Genomic DNA, 14,844 nt, shown 5'->3' with positions numbered 1-14,844 from the left:
AACCCAAGATGGAACATTAATTAGTATAAAAAGGGCATTCCAGCAGGTAGTGGTGGACAGTTAAAATTTTGACGCAATGCATACAAAGTGGTGGGGCAGTACCAGTGAGCAAATGATGGCTAAAAAGGCAGTGCCCAATACACAGCCGAGTTAAAATAATCTCCTCCCAGTGGGAGGGCTGAGAGGAGGTCATCCAAGGCGCCGAGACAGGCTTAAGAAGCCAAAGCTTATTCCCATGAAGTGAGGACCATTGGCGATGCCAAAGGCACACCACTGCCTGACAGACTGCAATGCAGATATCATCGGAGGGAATAGAGGTACTCACGGGCTGAGGTAAGAGGACTGCAGCCTTGGCAGCAGCGTCAGCAGCCTCATTCCCTGGCAGACTAACATGACCAGGGACCAAAGAAACATGACATTGACTCCACCAAGACTGAGCAAGTGACAGTTTTCCTGGACCCGGTGCACTAAAGAATGAACATTGTACAGCGCGCAGAGACTGTGGAGGGCGCTGAGTGAGTCTGAGCAGAGGACACAACTGGGAAGGCTGTGTCACCGGATGTACTCCGTGGCCTGAGGAGTGGCCTGGAAGCCGATATCGAAAGACATGGGTGCCAATGATGAATGCGCACCTGACCCCATGGTCAGTCCGAGAGCCATCAGTGTTTACAAAGTTACTATCACTCACTTCCACGCGAAGGTCATGAAACTGGAGGTGATAGACCGAGGCTGGAGTAGTGTCCTTAGGAAGCGAATGAAGGCCAAGGTTAATATGGGCCACTTCACGAAGCCAAGGTGGTGAAGAGTTCACACCCATGGGGAAAGTCGTAGGTAGCGTGAAGTTAAGCCACCGCAGCAAGTGGCAAAAGCGGACGCAGGAGGTAACAGGAAAGAGGGACGAGCCCCCATACTGACGATCTAAGAAATCATCAAAGGAGGTGGCATAGGAGGGGTGGCCAGGCATGGCAGACAAACGGCATGCATACCTGCTAAGGAGAAAGTCACGGCGGTAGGACAGTGGTAGTACAGCAGCTTCAACATACAGACACTCAACTGGGATGGTGTATGGGTAAAAATTGTAGAGGGCTTTAAAACAGTATATAGGTTTGAATGGATGTAGGTTGCAGTTCCTATTCAAAGATAAAGAGGCTCACACAGAATACACTAGCATGGAAATCAGTCTTCATACTAAAGGTGGTGGTAAGTTACCAGTTACTACAGTATATCTACAATGAGAAAGTGCAACCTGTAATTCATGTTAGACTTTTTTTTGGCAGTATTCTGACCACACCTAGTGTGGGTTTCTTTTAACACATGCTCATCTATTTGAATATAATATACTGTGTGGTAGTACTGTGACTACACCAGAATTATGGGTCCATTCTAGATAGATAACCTGGTATCTATGAACATACTACAGGGTCATAAATCACTAGCCCAACTGCTTTCATGGCGTGCAGCCGGCTGGCTGCTCTGCCCACAGTTTGGATTATGTGAAGTCCTCCACAGTAAACGTAGTATGGTTTGTCATGTAAGTTATTTCTTACATACATAATCTAAACACTTAAAAGTAAATTACATATTTTAAGCAAGGAGATCCTGGAACTACCTCCCTTCATTGTCCAATCATTTCCGACACCTGCCTAGGAGATTTCTCATTACACTCTGTAGTTCCCTCTTTAAGATATAGCAGCAATTTCTTGAGAATGTTAAAATTTAAATTCATCTAAAGAGTGTGGATTTGACTTGTGCACATTCTCTTTTAATGCCAACTCCCCCCCCCAAAGATGAAAATCACAGTGGGTTAAATCTGGGGAAGGAGAAGGCCATATGTTGTTAGTGATACTGTAACTCCAAACAAGTCAGGAAATTTAGTTAACTGCCCCCCCCCCCCAAAAAAAAAAAAAATAAAATAAAAAAATTAATAATAATAATAATAATAATAATGTTTTCCATATATCTCCCACTGTAAATTATTGCAAGGGATAAAAAGATGGCCTATTATTCTCTCAATACCAATAGCGCACCACACTTTCGTGTTTTTTTTTTATCATGCTGGGGTGACTTGTGTATTGAGGCAGGCTTCTCAGAAATCCAATAACAGTGTTTTGTGAAATAACGTATCTGTTTTGGTGAAACCACGATTCGTCCAAAAAGAAAGTTAGGTGTGTATCAATTTCTCCACCATGCACCCTGTTCAAAATTCTATTCATAAAACTGCAACCTTTTTGCAGGGTCGGCAGTTTAAGTTCTTGCACTGCAGTTATTTTGTACCACAGTAACTTTGTAAGCTGTTTGAACAGAGCCGTAGGAGATTCCTATTTGCTGTGAAAGATGAACATTTTCTAGGAGACTGTTCCAGAGCATACACAATGTTGTTTCTTCTGTGAGAACTGTACGTGGTTGTCCATGTTTCCTGTCAGGAACACTTCCCATTTCACAAAATTTATGTAATTCCTCTTGAAATAATTTCCTTACTGCACACACTGATTTTGTGCACATTATGAATCATACATGAATACTTTTAGGTGAAAAGAATATTGTATTTTGCCATTTCAGCTGAAACACTTTCACTTAATACACTGTACTGTGTCACCTAACACACACCTGCTACCTGCACAAGATTTCTACACAAATAAATGCCTCACAGTGCAGGGGAAATCTACTCCCTGCCAATGGCTGGCTGCCAGCTGGGCAAAACAATCTCTGCCAGGTGGTTGCATTAAGGATTGAGCACCCTGTATATCAAGCTGTTCGGTGGTAATACGGGACATGCTGATAATATGAAACTTTTAACACATTTTTTAAATTATTCGAGTAATTGATGCTAGCATTTTGCCACTTTTTGGTTGAGTGTTGGTAAGGCAAATGCTTTGCTGTCATGTATATTATGACAATCTTAACTTCTGATATTGTTTCTGGCACCACGGTGCTGGATAACAACCAATGGATAGAAATTAGCTAACTGCTAAGCAAATAAATGTTTGCTTCAAATAAAAATTCAGTTTCTTACAGAAAAATGACTTCACTGTTAACTTGCAGCTGACACGTAAGACTTGATATATGGTACAGAATAACATTGAAAGTAGATAAGAAGATTTTTGGACTAAGACTGAAATAAAACCTCAACTATTTACTCTGAGGATTTCTCTGTGGAATAGTGACGCTCCTACTGCAACAACTGCCTATACTGGGAGATTTGTCTAGCTGAATCTGTCTAATTTTATAGGTCTCTTACTGCTTCATTTAAAAAATAAATAAATAAATAGATAAAAATTAAAGAGGGAAGTGAATTAGGCATATTTCTTTAGCACTTTCTGTGGAGTGCTGCAAAATGCTTTACTGGATCTTGTTATTTAGCAGGTGTTACATTATACACTGCCAGTGCGAAAACTACATCATTTTTTATGGGATGATGGCATAAATCACCTGGAGGGAGTAAATGTATTGAAATGGTTCAGTGTCGTCCGCAAAGAGGTAGCACAGGGGCATAGCTACTGGAATGCAATCTGTATCTATCCTTTAATAGGGATTGCTCACAGCTAGAGGGCTGCATTTGGTGCAAATATGTGAAGCAAGCAGGCAACCATGACCTGGAGATGCACTCGTGCTTTCTACAGCTGAATGAGTGAGTTTGAGAGGGGACAAACTGTGACCTTCCAAAAGGAAGGGGGGGGGGGGGGGGATGGTGCTTTTGGAGAACTGCCACAAAAGTTGGATGTGCTGTTTCAGTTGGGCAACAGTGCTGGTATCTGTGGTCACATGAAGATTTTCACACCAATAGATGAGGTTCTCGACATCAACACAGCATTGTCACCCACCAGGATCATCATACTGTGAGGGCAGCAGTGCCCAATCATACAGCTACCACAGCACAGATAACATGACTTGTGAACCCAGACTTGTCAACAAGAACTGTTACGAATGGGTTATTAGCAGTGGTACTATGGGCACACACACCTCTAACCTCTCTTCCACTTGTGCCACAGTATCAACATGCACAGCTGGACTGGTGCCATCACAGGATCATTTGGAAGTTGGAATGGTGTGCCACGGTCTTCAGTGATTAAAGCAGATTCTGCCTGCACACAAGTGATGGTCATTTGCACATACAATGTAGACCTGGTGAGCTTTGTCTTATAGAATGCATTTGTCCAACACACACTGGGCCTTATGGTCTGGGGTGCGATGAACTACAACTCTCGTTCACCTTTGGAGTTTCTGACGGGGATGCTAACCACCACTTGGTGCATGCAAAATGTTGTTAGACCTGTTCCTTTACTATTCTTGCAACAGGTAGGTGATGTGTTCTTCCAACTGGATAATGCTCACCCACACAATACATGTGAAACTACAAATGCTCTGCAAGAAGTGCAGCAACTTCCTTGGGAGCACAATCTCCAGACTCTTCTCCAATTGAGCATGTGTGTGATACGATGGGACAAGAAGGGACTCGTGCAATTCATCAATCAACAACTCTTACAGAACTACATGGACAGGTTGGGCAGACATGGCATAACATATCGCAGCGCAGTATTTGCATTGTCACAATCAACTGGGTGCTAGAGTCAGCTCCTACATTGCCGCCAATGGAGGATACACCATATGCACTGTTGCAACAACAAATATTGAGTGAATTTGAAACCTCTAAAAGGATATAGTAATTTTTTTTTTTTTTTTTTTTTTTTGGGCAGTGTATACTGTGGACTACACAGAATACATTTTTCACAAGTAGTAGTCCAGTTACAGTCTACTTTCAAGTATGCTGACATGATTAAAGACAACATATTTATTAAAAATCTCTGTACAATAGAACCAACATACACAATCACTAAAACAATACAAATCTTTAGCTACAGTTGTTTTTTAATTAGTTACAAATTTTTAATTAAAAATGAGTGACAAACACAAGGAAAACACTTGAAAAATAATATACGGTGACAGCTCACGGCAAGTGACTCAGTGGTCAGAATACAATGTCCTGCTCCTCACTGCCTTAAGCAACAGGCTTTAGCACAAACTGAGTGGACAACAGAGAGGCTTTTCATTTGAATACGGTCGCAGAAGTCCCTATGAACTGATGATGCTCATGTTTCTCCAAGATTATCAGAAAATGTTTTCTTGAATACATGAGGCTAAATTGTATCCCCACAACATGGAATTGCACCAGGTTAATGCTGCAGCTATTGTTATGGTCCTCTTACTTTGGGCCCAGCATGTCTTGCGGCCTCACCCAGCTCTCGAAGTCTGCCTCTGTGAGGTATCCCAGCTTCAAGGCAGCTTCCTTCAGGGTTGTGCCTTCTTTGTGGGCAGTCTTTGCTATCAAGGCAGCCTGAAACAGAAAAAAAAGAAAATTAAACCTGTCATTTGGAAGATCTTAGGTTAGAATCTTGACAATTGCAGGTACTTTTTTGTTATTTCTAAGTGTAATCAAAAGAGTGATTATTATTTTTATTAAATTGATTTGTTTAAACCGATTTTTTATTTCTAATACTTTGCTGCATCATTTTTTATGCTGTATCAACTTTTTTATTTGCTCTTATTTTTATAATCATCATTCTTTTTTGTCTGGAATCTGTCTGTGCTGCCTGTAATCTGCAACCAAGTGCCAACCAGGACTGCTCACTGGTTGGTAAAATGGCAGCTCATGTAGCCAGTATGAAGATAAATTCAGGTAACCAATGATGGCAAGAAATTAGAGTGCTTTTAGTGCTGAAACTGAAACTTTCCCATCTTGAGTTTGCTCGTAAAGGTTAGCCTTTAAGGTTATGGTTAGGTTAAGTCACAAGTTTAAATTCAGTGCTACAAAACCCATACTCTGCCACAGTTCAGTTACTGGTCACTTAAAATCAACTGTCAGCAGAGCATCTCGCATTTCTGTCATACCTCCCAGTGGCTGATTCCAACATTTCTGTGTGTTACACATTAACAGGATTTGTGAATTGACCCACCATGTTCATGTGTCGCTCATAACTGAATGGTAGCCGGCAGCACTGTAGTATCAAGTGAGAGACTATCAAGTAATTTTAATCACACTATAGCCACAACACTAGCTTTAGAGCCATGAAGTAAGACTGATATTCAAGAGAAGATTATTTTGCATGTCAGGTACACTGTTTTTGAAGAAGCAAGCAAAATTACATACACAAAGAAGAATTCAGGTGTCTTAATTCACAAGCAAGTATGAAATGCATCCAGGTAGTGTCTTTAAAACTAAACTATGACTCCAGCTTTCCTTAGGATTGTTGCAAAATTTTCACTTGTTTCTCATTACAACTGAGGAGGAAATTTGAAAGCAGAATGCTAACAAACATAGCCTGAAGAAAATCAAGCATTTACAGGTTACACCCTCGTTACAGACATCTGGAGACATTGATGGTAATGATTGTTTCACATTTCAATAGCTGCTATGTATAAGATAGTTTCTGATGTCTGCAGTGAGTGAAAAAGTTCAAGAATTTGTTTACAGTACATATAAGGAAGGTAATGTCAATAAAATATGATTAATGAAATGTGAAATATATATATACAACCTGTCACAGACTACTTGATAGTATCTACTGTACAGGGTATTCAAGGAATCTGGTAACCATAGGCTCCAAAATGCATACCTTAAGAACTATAAGCACTTTTTAATCTTTAGTACTGTAAAACAATGTCTTCTACTGAAGAAGAGCTTATAGCTCTTAAAGTATTCACATGTTTATTGGACTTTTTTCCTTGCTTTGGTCCATACTACCTTCCCCCATCACATGGAAAGCAAATAGCTTGCACTAGAAGAGATTTGTTTTACAGTATTGATGATTAAGTGCTTGTAGCTCTTAAGTTATGCCTTTTATAGCCAGTGTTTACTAGAACATTTTGCTTTGAATGAACATTCCTGTCCTCCTCTCAACACCTAAGATTCCTCCTGAGACACGATATAGCTTTTTAGAGGGCAACAAGTAGTGTATTGGTGAGTAAACAGTTTTTAATGTTAAACAGCATTATACATATATATTCAAAACTATTTACTTTCAATGAAATTTATTGTGCTGTTCCTTTTTAATAAATTGGATAAGATAGCAGCCAAGTGACAAGTGTGATTATAGTGCTAATCAAATATTCCTCGATTGTATTTTTGTTCTTTTCTGTCTGTTTTTCCATTCTGAATACCTATTGCAGTGCATATTATATTATGGATTTGCCTGTACAATGAATTTCTAATAGTTGTTTTAAAAATCTTACATTTTTTTACATACTGAACTTAACGTTTGTAACTTGTATATTCATGCATATTTTTATAAACAGCTTTATCTGCAAATAGCCATATTGGTCCGTATTTTCCCGTCACACATGAGAAGTTGTGGCACCTCTGTGTTACATTTTGGAACTATCTAAAGTTGGTTTAAATTGCTGTTAGGTGTGACTTCTGACAAACATTTGTTTACATTTACCTGACATTTTAGAACTTGCAGTATTAACAACCTTCTACATCTGCACCTATTCTCTGTAATCACTGCGAATTGCATGGCAGAGGGTACATCCCACTGTACCAGTTATTAGGATTTATTCCTATTCCATTCACAAATGATTGAATGCCAATATGCATGCTGTAATTATTCTAATCTTATCCTCACAATCCCTAAGTGAGCTATACATAGGGGGTTGTAGTATATTCCTATATTCATCGTTTAAAGTCAGTTCTTGAAACTTTATTAATACACTTTCTTGGGCTAGTTTATGTGTATGTTCAAAGGTCTGGCAGTTCAGTTCTATCTCTGCAATTCTCTCCCACAGACAGACAAACTTTTTACCATCTGTGCCACCCTTCTCTGTATATGTTTAAAGATCCTCTGTTAGTCCTTTGTGGTGTGTCCTACATACTTGAGCATTATTCTAGAACCGGTCACACAAGTGATTTTTAAGCAATCTCCTTTGTAGACTGATTGCACTTCCCCAGTATTCTATCAATAAACCAAAATCTACCATGTGTATTAAGCACAACTGAACCTATGCGATTGTTCCACTTCATATCACTACAAAGCGTTATACCCAGGTATTTGTATGAGGTCATCAATTCAAACAGTGCCTAACTGATATTACAGTCATAGGATACTACATTTTTTCGTTTTGTGAAGAATAAGGATTTCTTCACAAAGTTAGACTAAATTTCAAACTAACTTAACACATTAGTGGATGTTGCATTCTTTTAATAGTGAAATAAACATAATGTATTTCGTAATATTCTTTTAGTGTTTCATATTTAAGCTTTTTTTCTGTTGCTATAAATATTATTTGACCAGGAGTGGGAACTGTGGGAGATGTCGTAGGAAAGTGGCAGGCATTGTGGGAGTGATAGTAAATGGTTTCACAGTGGGGAATGTAGTGGGGAGAACATCATTGAGGCCCTCTCCCGGAACTGTAAAAATGCAGCAGGAATAGGATAATAGAGGTGCAGAAAGGGAAGGTCTGTGCCCTTCAGGCACAGTTGGATCAAGGTAGGAGAAAACTTGTGAGGATGACAAGGGGGATGGGTGGTTGAGAAATGACAGTTAGTAGGAAGGCTAGCAGGAGGAGGATGTGATCTGATACTTTTATTGTTGTTACCAGCAACACATTTCAGCTGCCAGAGTTGAGAGGAGAGGAGCCTTGGGATGATATAGGAGTTGTAAATGTGCAATGACTGCCAGTGATTAGGAAGGTTAGGAATAACACTAATATTAGGAAGAAGAGAGTACTGCTCTTACATAGCAGTCACAGAAGTAGTTTAGCCCTTCAATTACAAGGCAAGTTAGGGGAGAAGTATCATGTCACCAGTATTTTCTAACCGAACACTGGGCTGTATCACGAGACAGGTTTTAGGGCCTTTGTATAAGGATTTTATGAAAAATGATCAGGTAGTGATAGTGATTGTGGGGGCAGGGAACAGCCTTGACATGGAGAGGGTGTACACAATAGGTGGTGACCTGATAAGACAGCTTCCCTAACTTGTGCCACAAATGTGAGCATGGTGTGACTGTTCCAGCAGCACAATTGACTTCATCTTGGCACTGCTGTAAGGCATGTCAATGCAGTGCTGGAGCCAGTGGGGACTGCTGGGACACTAGGAACAGTCTGCACCTCAACATGTTTGGGAAAGGGCCGTTGGTGGAGTTGACTAGTGAGAGTACAGTGGAGTGATGTGGGTCACACTTAGTTAAATATTTGTTGCCAAGGGTAGGGGAATTCTAGGTCTTCTTAGAATAAACCATGAGAAATGACTCACTTTTCTCCGAAGTATCTCAACTAGCCTAGAGATTTCCACACTGTGTATGTGGGCAATGGAATTTAACACTATAGTGTGCAAGCACCACGAAAATTTGCTCAGAAGTATCATTATTCATCAAAATGTGCAGCCTATTAAAAATGAAGTACATCAGGATAAAGATGAATTAAAGTCTTTCAGCAACATGGTAGTACACATTACGGAGCATTGGTGCAGACATGATGAATTTCAGCATATAGCGCTATCATCACATGAATGTGCAGGTTGCTACTGTAGGCCTACCTTAAAGAGTGGGTGATCCTGTATCTACACTATGTGATGAAAAGTATCTGGACACCTGGCTGAAAATGACTTTAAAGTTCCTGGCACCCTTCATTGGTACTGGTGGAATTCAATGTGGTGTTGGCCCACCCTTAACCTTGATGGCAGCTTCCACTCTCGCAGGCATACGTTCAATCAGGTGCTGGGTTTCTTGGGGAATGGCAGCCCATTCTTCACGCAGTGCTGCACTGAGGAAAGGTATCAATGTCGTTCAGTGAGGCCTGACATGAAGTCGGCGTTCCCTAGGATTCAGGTCAGGACTCTGTGCAGGCCAGTCTATCACAATGATGATGATGATGAACCACTCTGCCAAAGGCCGGGCATTATGAAAACACGCTCGATCGTGTTGAAAGATGCAATCACCATCCCAGAATTGCTCTTCAACAGTGAGAAGCAAGAAGGTGCTTAAAACATCAATGTAGGCCTGTGCTGTTATAGAGCCATGCAAAACAAAAAGGGGTGCAAGCCCCCTCCATGAAAAACACAACCACACCATAACACCATCACCTTCAAATTTTAGTCCTGGCACTACACACGCTGGCAGATGACATTCACCGGGCATTCGCCATACCCACATCCTGCCACTGGAACACCATATTGTGTACCGTGACTCGTCACTCTACACCACATTTTTCCACTGTTCAATCGTCCAATGTTTATGCTCCTTACCCCAAGTGAGGTGTCATTTGGCATTTACCGGCATGATGTGTGGTTTATGAGCAGCCGCTCGACCATTAAGTCAAAGTTTTCTCACCTCACGCCTAACTGTCACAGTATCTGCAGTGGATCCTGATGCTCTTTGGAATTCCGGTGTGATGGTCTGGAGAGATACCTGCCTATTACACATTACGACTCTTCAACTGCTGGCAGTCTCTGTCAGTCAACAGACGAGGTCAGCCTGTACGCTTTTGTGCTGTAAGTGTCCCTTCACGTTTGGACTTCACTATCACATCGGAATCAAAGGACCTAGATATGTTTAGGAGTGTGGAAATCTCGCGTACAGATGTACGACAAGTAACAACCAATCACCTGACCACATTTGAAGCCTGTGAGTTCCACGCAGCACCCCATTCTGCTCTCTCACGATGTCTAATGACTACTGAGTTCGCAGATATGGAGTACCTGGCAGTAAGTGGCAGCACAATGCACCTACTATGAAAAACTTAAGTGTTTGGGGTGTTCGGATACCTTTGATCACATAATGTATACCATGGATGGCAAACAAAATAAAGGCAAGGAAGATCTGCCCACAATTAGGGTAGATAAACGTTTTTAATTGTTAGCCATTGAAGTAAAAAAGCTAGAATCATTCTGTGTGTTTACAGCTCACCAAGTGGTAATGTGGACACTTTCTTCAACAAATTAACTGATGTTCTGGGAAGAGTGTCAGCCCCAAAACTAATATCATAATATGTGGAGAGATGAATATTAACACATATAGACTTCCTAAACATTTTGAACACTTTTGGCGAGGCACAAATGATGAACACTGCTACATGGATTTCAAGAAGTTCAGTTTCAGTTTCAGTCCAGGAGTCATCGGGAGGTGCCCTCAGTGCATGCGGCAGTGAAGAACAAAACTATGTTTTACATTGAAAGTTACCTGAAACAATGTGTGTGTAAATCAAGGACCATTTTACTATATGGAATGACTGAATGAGACAGTGCAGTTGTTATGACATTAACCTTGTATTTGGGAAGATGAAACTGATCTGTCCAGCCCCCCCCCCCCCCTTCCTCCCGATCTGGGTTTTCTGCAGTTCTGTTCTATCCCCACAGGCTACCTGTCCTATCCGCTTGGAGCTGGTTATGTGTGCCGTGTGTTGTGTATTTTGACCTACTGATTGGTGGTTCATTACTTTGACAAATCCTAAATCATTGTCAGCTTATCCCTGGATGAATAAAGATTGTACAAAGCTTGTGCTTATTTACTCTGACCTTGTCTGATGGATGGATCTTATGAATTTGCCATCTTTCTCATGTCTCTAGTAGGACCTTGAGTGTTTTGGCAATTTTCTACCAATCTCTCTCTCTTTTTTTTTTTTTTTTTTTTTTTTTTTTCCTTTGGCATTTGTGCTGTGGATTTCTCTGATCCCATCAGCACTCACGCTAGTTATATTCTTATATCCCCAAAATTAAATTCACTTCAAACCACTTGCAGGTCTGGTCAACAATAAGAGTACTTCACAAACAAAACAGCACATGAACGCTGTGTTAATAGAACCAAAGCAGAGAAGCCACTGACTTCCTTCAGTCGACCATCAAAGGATCGATAACCAGTGGACCATGAGCGAGCACCAACGAATGTGAACTGAACATGACCACATTTAATTCACTCGTGCTTGCCTACAGTTTACACCACAGATAATTCTCATTCACTGATGCTCTTTCACATGGGTTCATTCTGGTATAAAACAGGCTTGAGGCACATTGCTTGGGGGGGGGGGGAGGGGGGGGGGGGGCAATAAGTCACCACCAGGAACAGTTTCCTGCCACTGGTTGGGCTAAGTGTCTGTACTTTCCTCTGCCCTGCCATCACAGGGCTCCAGTCCTCTCCTACACTCCTTTCAGCCAACTAACCTTAAGGTCAATTCACAATGGAGATGAACAGCAGAATGTCAAAATGGTGGCATTCACACACACAACCAACATCAACAACTGTTGGGAAAAAAATTAGGCATCGACATTGGCGAATGAATAGTGACATCACCTGCTAACACCATACATTAACCTACTTTAACCACACTCACTGTACTATTTTCAAGCACCTACAAGGCATAATAGAATGTAATGAGAACAATGTAATGTGAGATTAACATTACATATGAGGGCTGCTCAAAAAGTACCCGACCTTATTTTTTTTGTTAAAACCAACATTGGTATCGAGGTACACATAGCATACATAGGCATGTAGGCAGCATACATAGCACACATGTTTGATTTTTTTTTCACAACTGTGGAAATAAACTGTCCCTGACTAGCTGCTGACAAGTGAGTGATAGTCATAGGATTTTGTGTTGTAGGCAAAATGACAGAGAAAGTGGAACAGCGTCAGTGCATCAAATTTTGTTTTAAACTTGGTGATTCGCAAGTTGAAACAATTCACAAGATTTGACAAGCCTTTGGGATGAAGCAATGGTACCACATAGATAAAGGAGTGATACAACTGCTTCAGGGCCTGCCTTAACATTCGCAAACGAAATTATTGTGGATCATGTCAGGACCCTAGTGATGCAGAATGGACAAATCACAAGCAGAGAACTTTCAGACGAGGTTAAAATTAGTACTGGACCCATTCACTTCATTTTAACAGAACACTTGGCCTTCAGGAGGATATCAGCAAAATTTGCACCAAATGTGCTGACAACTGGGCAGAAGAAACTTCGTTTGAAGATCGCAAAGGACAGCTGGATACAGTTAACAGTAATCCCAACACAAAGATCACTGATGATGAGTCTTTGATTTATGGGTACAAGCCAGAAACAAAGTTCCAGTCATCCATTGTACAGAGACTCAAAAATGCGAGCTAGGTCCGCAGAAATGTGAAAGTCACCCTGACCGTCTTCTTTTTGACGCCAGTGGTGAGGTCCATCATGAGCCCACCCCAGAAGGTACTAATGTCAATAAGGAGTACTCTTTCACTACGATATTGGACCCACACTTAGTTCTCAATTAATTCAGTTTTTTGGCCACACATAACGTGGCTGTGATTTGTCGGCCTCCATACTTTCCTGGCCAGCACTGAGTGACTTCTGGTTTTAGCCCTTATGTGAAAAAGACTCAAACTGACCACATTTCGTAACAGGGAAGCTATTATGCAGTGTCTGACAGAATGGCCGTGCACCATACCAAAAGAGGCTTTCCAGTAATGCTTCCAGCAGTGGCAGCAATGTTGGGAGAGGTGTGTAGAGGTTGAAAGGGACTACTCTGAATGTGATACTTTTTGAACAGTCTTCATACAACCAATTTTGTAGTTTGTTAACATTCATATACTTACAAGTTTTTAGATATGCTGGATTTCAAAGGACAGAAATAACAATGTAATATGCATGCACAATAAAGAGCAGCCAGTCAGCAGTACATTACTGATCATGACACACTGTTTTATGTACTGTAGTTTTGAGGGGTTATGTAGAAGGGAACAGGTTTACACATCTAAAATTTGTTGTTCTAATCATTAGAATAAATGCCTAAAATACCCCAGCCTTTTTTTTTTATTTCTGAGGCCAGTTTGCTCACAAGTGCGTATTGTGGTCATTTTTTGAAGGAGTTATAAATCTCAGTTTCTTCTAGAGCATTGATTACTCTGCCCTTTTCTATCCTACGGAGCACCTTTAAAGATCCATTGATGCTGTTAGTGTTACGATTGCAGTTTTGTGCATGTGCACTGAATCAGAATTTACAGTTCTTGCTTAAGTTTGTGTACTCCACAAATCAGCTGGAGAAACATCTAACTGTCTGCCCCAAATACAAATGAATATCTTGGATAAAGAATCTAAGTACAATGTAGCATTTGCCATGATGGAAGTACTGTAGCATTGAAGCTATCAAGTTGGTCCTCGAGGTATGGACACAGTGGCATTGTGTGTGCATAAGCTGTGCTGTGTGAATGTGTGTGTTTTTTCTCCTTTGGAAGAAAGACTTAGTCCTACAGCTTAGACATTTTAGCATTCATTATCGAGCCTGTCTGCCTCCTCTACACAGTGAGCAGCAATCTATCCTTTCCATATTATTGCTAATCCACCTTGGACTTTCCAGTGTTTGACTAAACAGAATGAGAATCAATGCAGTGGTCCAGTGCATCTCATTCTTGACACAAAATCCAGCTCCATCATGTACAGAGACCATTAGTAATCACCTGCTAATCAGGTGAGCTGTGAAGTAGTTTACATGTGCAATTAATAAAAAGCTGAGCCCTGTGTGAAGGGCACTAAGGCACACAAGTTATTATACAACTCTTATTTAGTGTCAGCTCTGTTACATTGCTATGGCTAACACGAATTTTTAAATTAGATTGGATAGCCAAGGTCAGCATGTACTATAATTTTTAACATTCTCTTCAAATCTACACACTACGTTTTCACATGGCATAGCTTGTTCCCAAACAAATGAAAAAGCTCAGCCGCCATCATCATCATGTTTATTTTTCCTTGTATTTTCTCCAGCTTTCTCACAACTTTCTCCTTTTTCCTGTCACATCTATTGGTGTCCTTGCAAACATTTCATTATGGGTGGTTAAGTCTACATCTACATCTACATGGATACTCTGCAAATCA

The 14,844-nt window shown here is 40.7% G+C and overlaps 1 protein-coding gene across 1 annotated transcript in view; it reads right to left on the bottom strand.

The window, feature by feature from the left end:
- Positions 1-4,774: 4,774 nt before the first annotated feature.
- LOC126210360 (fumarate hydratase, mitochondrial-like) overlaps positions 4,775-14,844 on the bottom strand; it is a 96,805-nt gene continuing 86,735 nt past the window's right edge. The window contains exon 8 of the mRNA XM_049939575.1: positions 4,775-5,332. Within this exon, the coding sequence (XP_049795532.1) occupies positions 5,201-5,332 (132 nt within the window). The 3' untranslated portion in view covers positions 4,775-5,200. The remainder of the gene's footprint in view (positions 5,333-14,844) is intronic.

Source organism: Schistocerca nitens, chromosome 10 (genome assembly GCF_023898315.1).
Source record: "Schistocerca nitens isolate TAMUIC-IGC-003100 chromosome 10, iqSchNite1.1, whole genome shotgun sequence".
Lineage (NCBI taxonomy): Eukaryota > Metazoa > Arthropoda > Insecta > Orthoptera > Acrididae > Schistocerca > Schistocerca nitens.
The sequence above is the reverse complement of the archived record's forward strand: the minus strand, read 5'-3'. Positions and strand labels throughout refer to the sequence as shown.